This window comes from Camarhynchus parvulus, unplaced genomic scaffold (assembly GCF_901933205.1).
Source record: "Camarhynchus parvulus unplaced genomic scaffold, STF_HiC, whole genome shotgun sequence".
Lineage (NCBI taxonomy): Eukaryota > Metazoa > Chordata > Aves > Passeriformes > Thraupidae > Camarhynchus > Camarhynchus parvulus.
Genome location: NW_022148468.1, coordinates 161,473 through 175,108, shown reverse-complemented (window position 1 = coordinate 175,108; position 13,636 = coordinate 161,473). Strand labels below are relative to the sequence as shown.

The 13,636-nt window shown below is 46.6% G+C and overlaps 2 protein-coding genes across 5 annotated transcripts; one reads left to right on the top strand and one right to left on the bottom strand.

Annotated features, from left to right (window-relative positions):
• Positions 1-890: 890 nt before the first annotated feature.
• On the bottom strand, positions 891-6,315 carry LOC115916801 (zinc finger protein 345-like). Its single transcript, XM_030970538.1, has 4 exons — positions 6,219-6,315; positions 5,583-5,627; positions 4,154-4,276; positions 891-3,354 (listed from the first exon to the last, which is right to left on the bottom strand). Exons 1-4 carry the CDS (start codon positions 6,313-6,315, stop codon positions 1,301-1,303), a joined length of 2,319 nt encoding a protein of 772 aa, XP_030826398.1. The 3' UTR covers positions 891-1,300.
• Positions 958-11,524, top strand: LOC115916803 (zinc finger protein 345-like). Of its 4 annotated transcripts, none has more exons than XM_030970541.1 (4): positions 958-3,286; positions 7,299-7,416; positions 7,807-7,881; positions 8,737-11,524. In XM_030970541.1, exons 2-4 carry the CDS (start codon positions 7,383-7,385, stop codon positions 10,701-10,703), a joined length of 2,076 nt encoding a protein of 691 aa, XP_030826401.1. In that variant the 5' UTR covers positions 958-3,286; positions 7,299-7,382; the 3' UTR covers positions 10,704-11,524. The 4 variants fall into 4 exon arrangements, with proteins under 4 accessions (XP_030826401.1, XP_030826400.1, XP_030826399.1 ...); XM_030970540.1 differs by having other exon boundaries at positions 958-3,337; XM_030970539.1 differs by lacking the exon at positions 958-3,286 and adding an exon at positions 5,813-5,873.
• The last annotated feature ends 2,112 nt before the right edge of the window (positions 11,525-13,636 follow it).

Genomic DNA, 13,636 nt, shown 5'->3' with positions numbered 1-13,636 from the left:
CTCCTTTTCTCCTCCTCCTCCTCCCCCCTTCCCTCCTCCTCCTCCTCCTCCCTCCCCCTTCCCTCCTCCTCCTCCTCCCTCCCCTTCCCTCCTCCTCCTCCTCCCCTTCCCTCCTCCTCCTCCTCCTCTTTCTCCCTCTCCTCCTCCTCTCCCCCTTTTCCCCCGCTCCTTCTTCTTCCTCCTCTCTTGTTCTTCCTCCTCTTCTTCCTCCTCCTCCTCTTCCCCCCCCCCCTTCTCTTCTTCCTCCCCTTCCCCTCCTCCTCCTCCCTTTCCCTCCCTTCTCCTCCTCTCCCTCTCCTTCCTCCCCCTCCTCCTCCTCCTCCTCTTCCTCCTCCTCCAGAAACTTCCCAAGGAGTCGCCCAGAAATTCCCAAATACCCAAAGAATTCCCGAAGATTTGCACCCCAGAAAGTCCCAAAGAATTCCCAAAGATGTGCCCCAAAATTCCCCAAATTCCCAAGGATTTGCCCCCAAAGAATTCCCCAAAGATTTGCCCCAAAATTCCAAATAATTCCCAAAGATTTGCCCCCCCAATCCCAAGGGATTCCCAAAAATGCCCAAAAAATTCCCAAAATACCCCCAAGAATTTCCAAAGATTTGCCCCCAAAATTCCCAAATACCCAAAGAATTCCCAAATATTTTCCCCCCCAAATTCCCAAGGGATTCCCAAAAAATGCCAAAGAAATTCCCCCAAAAAATCCCAAATAATCCCCAAAGATTTGCCCCCAAAATTCCCAAAGGATGCCCAAAAATGCCCCAAAAATTCCCCAAATTCCCCAAAATTCCCAAATATTTGCCCCCCAAAAAACCCCAAAATTCCCCATTTTCCCCGGGATTATTCCCACTTTTCCCCCATTTCATCCCCAAGAAAAAAATCCAGGAATTCCTCACTAAATCTATTTTTTATTCACATTACAAACAAAGAAGAAAATTCCAAAAAAAATCCCAAAAAACCCTGGGACAAACATCAGAATTCCCATTTTTTCCCCACCCCAATCCAAGAAGATTTTTGGGATCAAATCCTTTTTTCCCCCCGATTTTGGGATTTCCTCCCCAAAATTTTCCGGGATTTTCCGGCTGAATAAATACAATAAATTACAGAACCGCCCGAAATTCCCGATTTTCTTCAAAACCTCCAAATCAGGATTTTCCCTCCCCCCAAATAAAAAAATTCCAAAACCACCCAAAAATTCCGGGATTTCCTCCAACTGATTTTTTATTTTTCCTGGGAAAACTCACGGAAAAACCAAAAATTCCAAATTTTTTTAACCATTTCTACCCCTACTTCTTCCTACTCTACCCTACCGAAAACTACGGCCGGGAAACGTCGGAAAAAATTCCCCAAATTTTTGATTTTCACCCTTCCGGCATTTCCTCCTCTCCGCGATTCCGGAATTTGGATCCGATCCCGAAATTCGGTCGGAATCGTGGAGCCGTCGATGTTTGGCCAACATTGAAGGATCTCCAAAGGTTTTTCCACATTTGGGGCAAATTTCTTGGGATTCATCCGAGGATTTCCCAATTTTTTGGGTCTCCTCAAGAACCTCTTGATTCTTGGCCAACGTTGACGAATCAACCAAAGATTTCCCAATTTTTTGGGATTCCACCAAGGATTTCCCAATTTTTTGGGATTCCACCAAGGATCTCCCATTTTTTTGGGATTCAACCAAAGATCTCCCAATTTTTTGTGTCTCCTCGTGGATCCGTCGATGCTTGGCCAACGATGAAGGATCTCCAAAGGTTTTCCCACATTCTGAGCAGGTGTTTTGGGATTCCACCAAGGATTTCCCAATTTTTTGTGTCTCCTCATGGACCCGTTGATGCTTGGCCAACGATGAAGGGTCTCCAAAGGTTTTCCCACAACTGGAGCAAATTCCTTGGGATTCATCCGAGGTTTCCCCATTTTTTTGCGACGCCACCAAGGATCTCCCACATTTTTGTGTCTCCTCACGAACCCGTTGATTCTTGGCCAACGTCAACGAATCAACCAAGGATCTCCCACATTTTTGGGTCTCCTCATGAACCCGTTGATGCTTGGCCAACGCCGACGGATCCGAGAACGACTTCCCGCATTCCGAGCAGGTTTTTTGGGAATTCTCGTGGATCCGTTGATGCTTGGCCAACGCCGACGGATCCGAGAACGACTTCCCGCACTCCCCGCAACTTTTCCGCGCCCCGGCCCCGTGCGCCCTCTGATGCTTCTGGAAGTGGAGGGTGGAATTAAAACTCTTCCCGCATTCCCCGCAGACGTGAGGCCGACCGCCGGCGTGCGTCCGCTGGTGCCGGTACAGATGCGACGTCCTCCCGAAACTCTTCCCGCTCTCGGGACACTCGTAGGGTTTCTCCCCAGTGTGAATCCGCTGGTGCCTCTCCCAGTGGGAGCTCCACGAGAAGCTCTTCCCGCAATCCCCGCACCGATACGGCTTCTCCGCGCCGGATCCTCCGTGGAAGCTCCGCCGGTGCCGCGCGTACTGCGAGCGGGCGCCGAAGCTTTTGCCGCAATCCTCGCAGCGGAACGGGCCTTCGCCGAGATGAACCCGTTGGTGTTTCACCAACGCCGGCGCGTCGCCGAAGCTCTTGCGGCACAGGGAGCATTTGTAGGGCCTGACGCCGGTGTGCGTCCCCTGGTGCCGCTCGAAATGGAGGATGCTGCCGAAACTCCGCCCGCAGTAGGTGCAGATGTACGAGCGCCCGCCGGCGTGGCCGCGCTGGTGCCGGTAGAGGTGAGAGCTCCTGGAGAAGCTCTTCCCGCACTCCTGGCACTCGTAGGGCTTCTCGCCGGTGTGAATCCGCTGGTGCCGGAGCCAATGGGAGCTCCACGAGAAACTCTTCCCGCAGTCGCCGCACTGGAAGGGCAAATTCCCCGTGTGCAGCCGTTGGTGAGTGGCCAACTCCTTGTTCCGCCGGAAACTCTTCCCGCACTCCTCGCACTTGTAAGGAAACCCTCGAGGCTTTTCCGGCGCCGATTCGCCGCCGCCGTGGCCGCGTTGGTGCCGGTAGAGGTTGGAAGAGACGTTGAAACTCTTGCCGCAGTGCAAGCAGCGGAACGGTTTTTCCCCGGTGTGCGTGCGGCGGTGTTTGGAGAAATGGGAGCTGCAGCTGAAGCTCTTCCCGCACTCGGAGCACTCGTAGCTTTTTTGGAGGACGATGATGCTCTTGAAGTTGGAGAAATTCGGGGATTTGGGGGTTTTCTTGCGGCTTTTTGACGACGACGATGACGACGACGACGGCGCGCCGGGGTCGATTTGTTGCACCACGGTCCAGCGGAAAGTTTCGCGCTCCGAGAGGTCGGCGCTGGGGAAGTCGGGATCCAATTCCACGATTTCCGGAGCGGTCGGGTTCGACTCGGGGGTTCCTGGGGGTGGGAGACGGGGGAAATTGGGAATTCTGGGGGTTTTCCTGTTTTTCTGGAATTTTTCCCATTTTTTGGGGAATTTTCCCCATTTTTATGTGGATTTTCCCCTTTTGTTTTGGGTGAATTTTCCCAATTTTTTTGTGGAATTTCTCCAATTTTTTTGTGGAATTTCCCCCATTTTTTGTTTGAATTTTCCCCATTTTTTATTTGAATTTTCCCCATTTCTTTGTGGAATTTTGCCCATTTTTTGCGACATTTTCCCAATTTTTTTTCTGGGGTTTTCCCGATTTTTTGTAGAATTTTCCCAATTTTTTTGGTGGATTTTCACCCCATTTTTTATGGTATTTGTCCCCATTTCTTGTGGAATTTTGCACATTCTTTGTAGAGTTTTCCCCATTTTTTTTCTGAGATTTGTCCCCATTTTTTTCTGAGATTTGTCCCCATTTTTTAATTGGAATTTTCCACAAAAAATGGGATAATTCACATAAAAAAATGGGGAAAACCCCACAAAAATGGGATTTTGGGGATTTTTAATGGGATCTTTTAATGGGAATTTTATGGGATTTTTAATGGGATTTTTAATGGGATTTATGGGTTTTTTTAGTGGGATTTTTGGGATTTTTTTAATGGGAAGTTTGGGATTTTTTTAACGGGAAATGTGGGATTTTTAATGGGATTTTAAAATGGGATTTATGGGATTTATTTATGGGATTTTTGAGATTTTTTAAAATGGGATTTTTGGGATTTTAAAATGTGATTTTTGATATTTTAATGGGATTTTCTCCCTTCCCAAACTTACCCTGGATCCCGTTGGCCTCGAAGGGATCTTCCTCCCCCTCATCCCCAAAAATCACCTCCGGCTCCTCCTCCTCCCTCCTCCTCCTCTTCCTCCCCCCACGGATCCATCGCTCGCTCCAGGATCCTGGAAAATCCCAAAAAAGAAAAAAAAATTCAGTCACCAAAATTAAAATTAAAAAAAAAAAAAATTTCCAGCCCCAAAAACTTCCAGGAATTAAAATATCCCAAAGCCCCAAAATTTCCATTAGTTAAAGACCCCAAATCCCCGATTTTCCCATTAATTAACGACCAAAAAATCCCAATTTTCCCATTAATTAACGACCAAAAAATCCTCATTTTCCCCTTAATTAATGACCCCAAACCTCCAAATTTTCCAGTAATAAAGACTCCAGAATCCCCAAATTTTCCACGAATAAAACCCCCCAAATCCCCAATTTTTTTATTAATTAAAGCCCCCAAAATCACCATTTTCTCCTTAATTAAAGACCCCAATTTTTCCATTAATTAACGACCCCAAAATCCCCAATTTTTCCATTAATTAGAGACGCAAAAAATCCCCAATTTTTCCACAAAATAAAGGCACAAAAATCCAATTTTTTCCATTAATTAAAGACCCTGAAAATCCCAATTTTCCTCTTAATTAAAGACCCCCCAAAATCCCCATTTTCCCCCAAATCCATACCCCAAAATCCCCATTTTTTCATAATTAAAGACCAAAAAATCCCAATTTTTTCATTACTAATGAACAACCAAAAAAAATCCCAATTTTTCCCCTTAATAAAACCCCCCCAAAATCCCATTTTCCCCCAATCCACGCCCCCAAAATCCCCAATTTTTCCCTTAATTAAAGACCCAAAATCCCCATTTTCCCCTTAATTAACGACAAAAAAAAATCCCAATTTTCCCATTAATTAACGACCAAAAATATCCTCATTTTCCCCTTATTAAACACCCCAAAATCCCCAATTTTTACATTAATTTAAAAGCCCAAAAATCCCGATTTTCCCACCAAGTAAAGACATCAAATATCCCAATTTTCCCCTTTATTAACAGACCCCAAAATCCCCATTTTTTCCATTAATTCACGACAAAAAAAATCCCGATTTCCCCTTAATAAATGACAAAAAAAACCGATTTTCCCCTAATTAAAACAACCAATATAAAGCCCCAAAATCCCCATTTCCGCCCCCAAAAAATCCCCTCCCCCTCCCCCACCGGGACAAAGCCGCCGCTTTTCCCCCTCCCCTCCCCCACCCCATTCCCAAAAACCCCAAATCCGGGAATTCCTCCCCTCCCCCACCCCAAACCTCGATTTTCCCTCCCGCTTTTTCCCATTTTTTTCCCTTTTTTTTTCCCCCCGATTTTTTCCCCTTCCACCTTCGCTTTTTCCTGTTCCCCCCCTCCTTGGTTTTTTTTTTTTTTTTTTTTACCGATATCCCGGATTTTTCTCCTTTTTTTTCTTTTCTTTTTTTCCTTTTTTTTTTATTTCATTTTTTTCACCTTTTTCCAGCCCAACCCCTTCCTGTGTGTGCAGCGCTCACGGAGCCGACGTGCAACACCGACCCCTCCCCCTTGAGCTCGCAATTTTTTATTTATTTTCTTTTTTTTTTTTTTTTTTTTTTTTTTTTACCCTTTTTTTCCCAACCCCCACCCCAAAAATTCCAACCTTTTATTTTTTTCTTTTCCCCCCGATCGCTTCCAGCTTTTCCAGCGGCATCCAGGTAATAAAAATCCCCCCCAAATCCGCTTTTTTTTAATAAGAAAAAATTCAATTTATCCCTTCCCCGACCGCGCCCCGAGACCGGGAAGAATTAGGAAAAAAAATTAATTAAAAATATTAAAAAATCGGGATTTCATTCCCTCGGTTTTTAACCCTTCAATTCCCGATATTTTTCACCCCGAATCCGCTTTTTTTTTGTCCCAAAATTCCGATTTTTTGTCTTTTTATTCTCATTTTTCTCCCTCCTCGCATCCCGGCCGAGCCCCTCCTCCATTTTTCTCCTTTTTTTCCCGTTTTTCCCCCGTTTTTCCCCATTTTTTGCCGCGATTTTCAGGGTTTTTCTCACGTTCTTTTCCTTTGTTTTTATCTCCCTCAATTTCCCGGGTTTTTTCCCCGTTTTTTAATCTCCATTTTTTATCCCGATTTTTTCCCATTTTCTCCATTTTTCCCCTCATTTTCTCCCCCTTCCTAACCCATTTTCCCCCCATTTTTCCCCGTTTTTTCCCCCCTTTTTCCCATTTTTATTTTAAATTTCCTTAAATTCCAGCGCCCCCCCCCATTTAAAATTCCCGTTTTTTAACCCCTTCATTCCCTGCATTTTTTTTCCATGGAAACCCCAAATCCTTCTTAAAATCCTCCCCAAAATATAAAAAAATCCGGATTTGGGTGGGAATCAAGGTGGGAATTTGGGGGGGGTCCCTTCCCTAAAATTCCTTTTTTTCCCCAGCCCCAAACCCCCCCAAAAATCCCTAAAAATTCCCTTAAAAAGCCAAAAAACCCCACCCAAAAATTCCCTAAAAATCCCCCAAAAAATCCCTAAAAATTCCCCCCAAAAATAAAAAAAAATCCCCCAAATTCCCTAAAAAATCCCAAAAAATTCCCCTAAAAATTCCCTTAAAATTCTCTTTAAATTCCCTCAAACATCCCCCAAAACTGCCTAAAAATTTCCCAAAAATCCCCTAAATATTCCCTGACAGTTCCCCTAAAAATCCTCAAAAATCCCCCCAAATTCCCTAAAAGTTCCTCCCAAATTCCCTAAAAAATCCCTAAAAATTCCCCCAAAATTCCCTAAAAATTCCCCCCAAATTCCCCAAAAATTTGCCCAAAAATCCCTAAAGAAGCCCTAAAAATTCCCCAAAAATTCCCTTAAAATTCCCCCCATATTCCTCAAAAAACCCCAAAATTTAAAAAAAATTCTCTAAAAAATCCATAAAGATTCCCCCAGAATCCCCAAAAATTCCCTAAAAATTCCCTTTAAATGCCTCAAAAATTCCCTTAAAAATCCCAAAAATTCCCCCAAAATGCCCCAAAAATTCCCCAAAATTCCCAAAAAATTAAAAAAAAAAATTCCCTCAAATTATTTATCCCCTAAAAATCCCCAAATATTAAAAAACCCCAAATTTAAGATTTTTTTTTTCCTCCCCAGGATCCCAAAACCTGACCCGGAGCTGTCGGAATTTGGGGAATTTGGGATTTTTCCCCCAAAAATCCGGGATAAACTCGGGACGAGATGCAGGAGAGCTACGAGAGCGTCATTTCCTTGGGTAAGACCCCAAATTTATTAATTTTGGGATAAAATTCATTAATTAATAACCCCCAAATTGAAATGAATTGGGTTTAATTAAAAAATCAGAATTCAAACCCCAATTCTGGTCGGATTTTCCTTGGGTAAAACCCCAAATTTCCTTGGATTTCTCCTTAGTTTGGGATCAAACTCTTCATTAATAACCCCAACACTGAAAATTAATTGGGTTTAATTAAAAATTTGGAAATAAAACCCCAATTCCGGCCCGATTTTCCGGGATTTTGGGGTTATTCACCCCAAAATTTGCCCAAAATTTGGGGATTTCACCCCAAAACGGAGCCGGATTGGGAAAATAAACTCTGAAAATTCCCAAAATTCCCCAAAATTCCCGTCTTTTCCCCCCAAAAAGCCGAGGAGATCGCCATCAGTTGGCCGCGGATCACCGCGTTCGCCGAATCGCACCGGAGACGTGGCCTCGGCGCCGGTGAGTCAACGGGGCTTCCGCTGGCCAAGAAGGGGTTGGGCTCTTCCAGTTGGCCAACGCAACCATGAATGGGTTGGACTCTTCCAGTTGGCCAACCCAACCAAGATTTGGGTTGGGCTCTTCCAGTTGGCCAACGCAACCATGAATGGGTTGGTCAACCCAACCAAGAGAGGGTTTGGATGTCCTGGGTTGGTCAATCCAACCTAGATTGGGTTTGGACTCTTCCAGTTGGCCAACCCAACCGAGATCCCCAAAAAAATCCCTTCTGGGGTCGCCCAGAATTTTCCCAAATTTTTGAGATGTTGAGGTTCTCAAACCCATCCAAGGTCCCCCCAAAAAACCAAATTCCCCCAAAGACCCCCCAGAAACCCCCAAAATCCCCCAAACCCCCAAACCCCCCAAAATCCCCAAAACCTCGAAACATCCCAAAGACCCCCAAAGTCCTTGCAAGACCCCAAAACCCACCAAGAATCCCCAAAACTCCCCAAGACCTCTCCAAGATCCCAAATCCCCCCCAAATCCCCAACACTCCCAAAATCTCCAAATCCCCCCCAAAGACCCCAAAATCCCCAAATCTCCCCAAGACCCCAAACCCCCCAAAATCCCCAAATTCCCCAAAATCCGATAAACTCCTCCAAGACCCCAAATCCCCCCAAAACCCCCCCAAAATACCCCCAAAACCCCAAAAAAACCCCAAGACCCCCAAAATCCCCAAATTCCCCGAAATCCCGAAAACTCCTCCAAGACCCCAAACGCCTCCAAGACCCCCAAATCCCCCAAAATCCCCTCAAGACCCCAAATCCCCCCAAATTCCCCCAAAAACCCCCCCCAAACCCCCCTTTTTCCCCCCTCCAGACGCCGCCCCGGCCTCACCGAGCGACAACGAGGACGAAGAAGAAGATCCTCCACCCAACCCTCTGGAAAAACCCGAAATCCCCGGAACCCCACCGGCGCCGCCGAACCCCAAATCCCCGCCGAGCCGTTCCGAAACCCCGAACCCCCAGCCCCAAAAATCGCCAGGAAAACGCCGAGGAAAACTCAAGAAACTCCAACCCCGCCCCCTCCGGTGCCACGATTGCGGCAAATCGCTGGCGCTGCCGAAACGCCGGCGCGGGGCGGAACGACCCCACAAGTGCCCGGAATGTGGGAAGAGTTTCAGGTTGAGCTCGAGTTTGGTGACGCATCAACGGCGGCACGCCGGCGAAAATCCCTACAAATGTCCCGACTGCGGGAAATCCTTCAGCGTCGGCTCGGCGTTCATCCAACACCAGCGCGTCCACGCCGGCGCGGCGCCGTGCCGGTGCGGGGTTTGCGGGAAGAGTTTCCCGGCGAGTTCGGGGTTGGTGAAGCATCAGAAAGTTCATTTGGAGGAGAAACCCTACAAATGCGGCGATTGCGGCAAAGGGTTCAACTGGAATTCCCATCTGGAGCGGCACCGGAGGATTCACACCGGCGAGAAACCCTACGAGTGTCCGGAATGTGGGAAGAGTTTTTCTTGGAGCTCCCACTTGGATCGGCATCGCCGAACCCACGCGGCGGCGGCGGCGGCGGCGGAATCGGGCGGGCGATGCGACGAGTGCGGGGCGGAATCGCCGAAATCGCCGGAATCGGGAACGTCTAAAAATCCCAAAAATCCCAAAATAGTCAAAACTCCTCGGGAATCGGCGGAGAAACCTCACAAATGCGGCGAATGCGGGAAGGGATTCGGCGTGGCCGCGGCGTTGGCGCAACACCGGCGCGGTCACAGCGCTGCCGGCAAACCCTACGCGTGCCGGGAATGCGGGAAAAGCTTTTCTTGGAGCTCCCACTTGGATCGGCACCGGCGAATCCACATGGGGGAAAAGCCTTTCCGTTGCGTCAGCTGCGGCAAGAGTTTCTCCCAAAGTTCCCATTTGGAACGGCACCGGAAAATCCACCGGGAGCCGTGCCGGGAATGCGGCAAAAACGAGGGGAAAAAAGGGGGGAAAAGCTTCCAGAAATTGCGGTGCCGGATTTTGGGGGAGGAGAAATGCGATGAGTGCGGGAAAAATTCGGGTTTAGGGTCGGGTTTGGGGTTGGGGTCGAATTTGGGGTCGAATTTGAAGGATCAAGGCACCCAAACGGGCGAAAAGCCCTTCGAGTGCCCGGAGTGCGGCAAAAGCTTCGCCCAGAACTCGGCATTGGCCAAGCACCGGCGGATGCACACGGGAGAGAAACCCTACAAATGCCCCGAGTGCGGCAAAAGCTTCGGCGTCCGCTCCAACCTCATCAAACACCAACGCACCCACCTGGGCGAGAAACCCTACAAATGCCAAGATTGCTCCAAAGGCTTCATCCAGAAATCCGACCTCACCAAGCATCGGCGGATGCACACGGGCGAGAAGCCCTACGAGTGCCGCGAGTGCGGGAAATGCTTCAGCGTCTCCTCCAACCTCATCAAACATCAGCGGATCCACCTGGGCGAGAAACCCTTCCAGTGCTCCGAGTGCGGCAAGAGCTTCATCCAGCGCTCCGAGCTCACCATCCACCGGCGCGTGCACACCGGAGAGAAGCCCTACGAGTGCCGCGAGTGCGGGAAGTGCTTCAGCCGCAGCTCGCACCTCAACCGGCACCGCCGCACCCACGGCAAAGCCGGCATTGCCGCCGCCTCTTCCTCCTCTTCCTCCTCTTCCTTCTCGTCGTCGTCTTCTTCTTTCTCCTCTTCTTCTTCCACCTTCTCCTCCTCCTCCTCCTCGGCCTTCCCGGCGTTCCCGGGCTCCTCGGCCGTGCCGGCGCCGTTGGAGCTGCCCTGGGCGTTGGCGTTGCCGGGCCGGGCGTTCCCGGGGTTTCCGGTGGGTAATTAAAGGGAGGTGGTTAATTAGGGGGCGGTAATTAAAAGGGGCAGGGGAGATGGGGGAGGCTCATGGTGCTGGTGGGTTCCCAGTGCTCCCAGTGCCCAACTGGGCTTGGCCAACACAACGCCCATGGTTGAGTTGGGTCCCAAATCATTCCCATTCTAATTTGGTGCCCAATTAACCATCTCTAGTTAATTAGGGATGAATCCGTTCATTAATTAAGTGGGGACATGAGGAATCCCCATCATCCCATGGTTCCCATCATTCCCAGTGGTCCCAGTGCCCAACTGGGCTTGGCCAACCCAAGACCCAACCTTGGCTCGGTCCCATTGACTTCCCATTCTAATTAACGATCTCTAATTAATTAGGGACGAATCCATTCGTTAATTAAGTGGGGACATGAGATTTCCCATCATCCCATGGTTCCGGCGGGTTCCCATCATTCCCAGTGCTCCCAGTGCCCAACTGGGATTGGCCAACCCAAGACCCCAGGTTGAGTTGGGTCCCAACTCATTCCCATTCTAATTTGGTGCCCAATTAACCACCTCTGATTAATTAGGGGTGATTTAATTCATTAATTAAGTGGGGAGACAAGGAATCCCCATCATCCCATGGTTCCCATCATTCCCAGTGCTCCCAGTGCCCAACTGGGCTTGGCCAACCCAACACCCAACCTTGGCTCAGTCCCATTGAACTCCCATTCTAATTAACGATCTCTAATTAATTAGGGGCGATTTCATTCATTAATTAGGTGGGAAATGGGGAACTCCCATCATTCCATGGTTCCCATCATTCCCAGTGCTCCCAGTGCCCAACTGGGCTTGGCCAACCCTAGACCCATGGTTGAGTTGGGTCCCAACTCATTCCCATTCAATTTCGGTGCCCAATTAATGATCTTTAATTAATTAGAGGCGAATTCATTCATTAATTAGGTGGGGACATGAGGAATTCCCATCATCCCATGGTTCCCATCATTCCCAGTGCTCCCAGTGCCCAACTGGGATTGGCCAACCCAACACCCAACCTTGGCTCAGTCCCATTGAACTCCCATTCTAATTAACGATCTCTAATTAATTAGGGGGTGGTTAATTGGTTAATTAATGACCGGAGGTGGAATTCCCAGCATTCCCAGTGCTCCCAGTGCCCAGCTGGGGTTGGTCAAGCCAGGAGTCAACGTTGGGGAAAAATGGGAAAAAGTTGGGAAAATGATGGGAAAAAATGGAAATTTATGGGAAAATGTTGGAAATTGATGGGAAATGTTGGGAAAAATGTGGGAAAATTTGGGGAAAAGTGGGAAAATGTGAGAAAGATGGGAAAATGTGGAAAAAATGATGGAAAAGAAAGGAAAAGAAAGGAAAAAATAAAGGAGGATAAAGAAGAATTGTGGGAAAATAATGGGAAAAAATGTGGGGAAATGTTGGGAAAATGTTGGGAAAATAATGGGAAAAATAAAGGAAAATGATGGAAAAATGTTGGGGAAAATGTGGAATAAATATGGGAAAATAAAGGAAAAAATAAAGGAAAATGTGGAAATTACAGAAAGAATTTGGAAAAATAAAGGGAGATTTGGGAAATGTGAGAAAATCTGGAATAAATGTGGGAAAATAGAGAAAATATCTGGGAAAATGTTGGGAAAATGTGGGAAAATTAAGGAAAAGGTGGGAAAATGAAAAGAAATTTTGGGAAAATTATGGAAAATTATGGAAAAACGTGGAATAAATGTGGAAAAAGAATTGAATAAAAATGGGAAAATGTGGAATAAATATGGAAAAAAAGTGGAATAAATATGGAAAAATAAAGGAAAATTTGGAAAATGTGGAAAAACACATAAAACTACAGAAAAATAACGGGGAAATGGGGGAAAAGAATGGAATTTTTGGGTGGAAATTCCCATTTTTGGTGGTTTTTCCCATTTTTGGGGTTTTTTTCCTGTTTTTTTCTGCGGCTTTTATTAAACTTTCGTGATTTTTCCCTTTTTCCCCCACGATTTCCTCCAATTTTTGGGGAGAATTTTCCCTTTTTTGGGGGTGCATTCCCAAATTTTTGGGGGTTTTTTCCCATTTTTTGGGGAAGAATTTTCCCTTTTTTGGGTAATTTTTTTCTCCAATTTTTTGGGGAGAATTTTCCCTTTTTTGGGGGTGTATTCCCAAATTTTTGGGGTTTTTTCCCACCTTTTTTTGGAGATTTTTTCCCAATTTTTAGAGGGATTTTCCTGGGTTATTTTCCCCACCTTTTGGGGGATTTTCCCCAATTTTTGGGGTTTTTTTCCCTATTTTTTGGGGGGAATTGTTCCCATTTTTGGGAGATTTTTCCACCTTTTTTGGGTGGATTTTTCCCAATTTTGGGGGGATTTTTGGGCCTTTTCCTCATTTTTTGGGGAGATTTTTCCCCCATTTTTTGCTGATTTTTCCTGATTTTTTAGAGATTTCCCCATTTTTTTTAAGGAGAGTTTTCCTGGGGTTTTTGGGCGATTTTCCCCTTTTTTTGGGATTTTTTTCCCTTTTTTTGGGGGGGAGATTTTCCCAGGGAAAAACCATTTGGGATTGAGCTGAAAAAATGGAGATAAAACTCATCCCAAAAAGCGGGAAAATCCCCAAAAATAAACGAGAAAAAACCTAAAAATTCCCAAAAAAAGGGGAAATAATCCCAAAAAAGGGGAAAATTCCCCAAAAAATTCATGGATGAGAAGACAAAAAAAAACTTGGAAAAGAAGAAATTACAACAAGAAGGAATTTTATTGATATCAACATTTTTTTTTCCCAGGTTTTTTCCGCCCCAAAATTCCCAAATTCCTGAATTTTCCTGGAATTCCTGGAGGATTTTTGGGGAATTTTTTGGGGGGAATTTTGGGATTTTTTGGGGAATTTTTTGGGATTTTTGGGATGGGAAATTCCCAGGGCTGCCTCGAACTGGGGGGTTCTCATCACAGCCCCCCCCTTAAA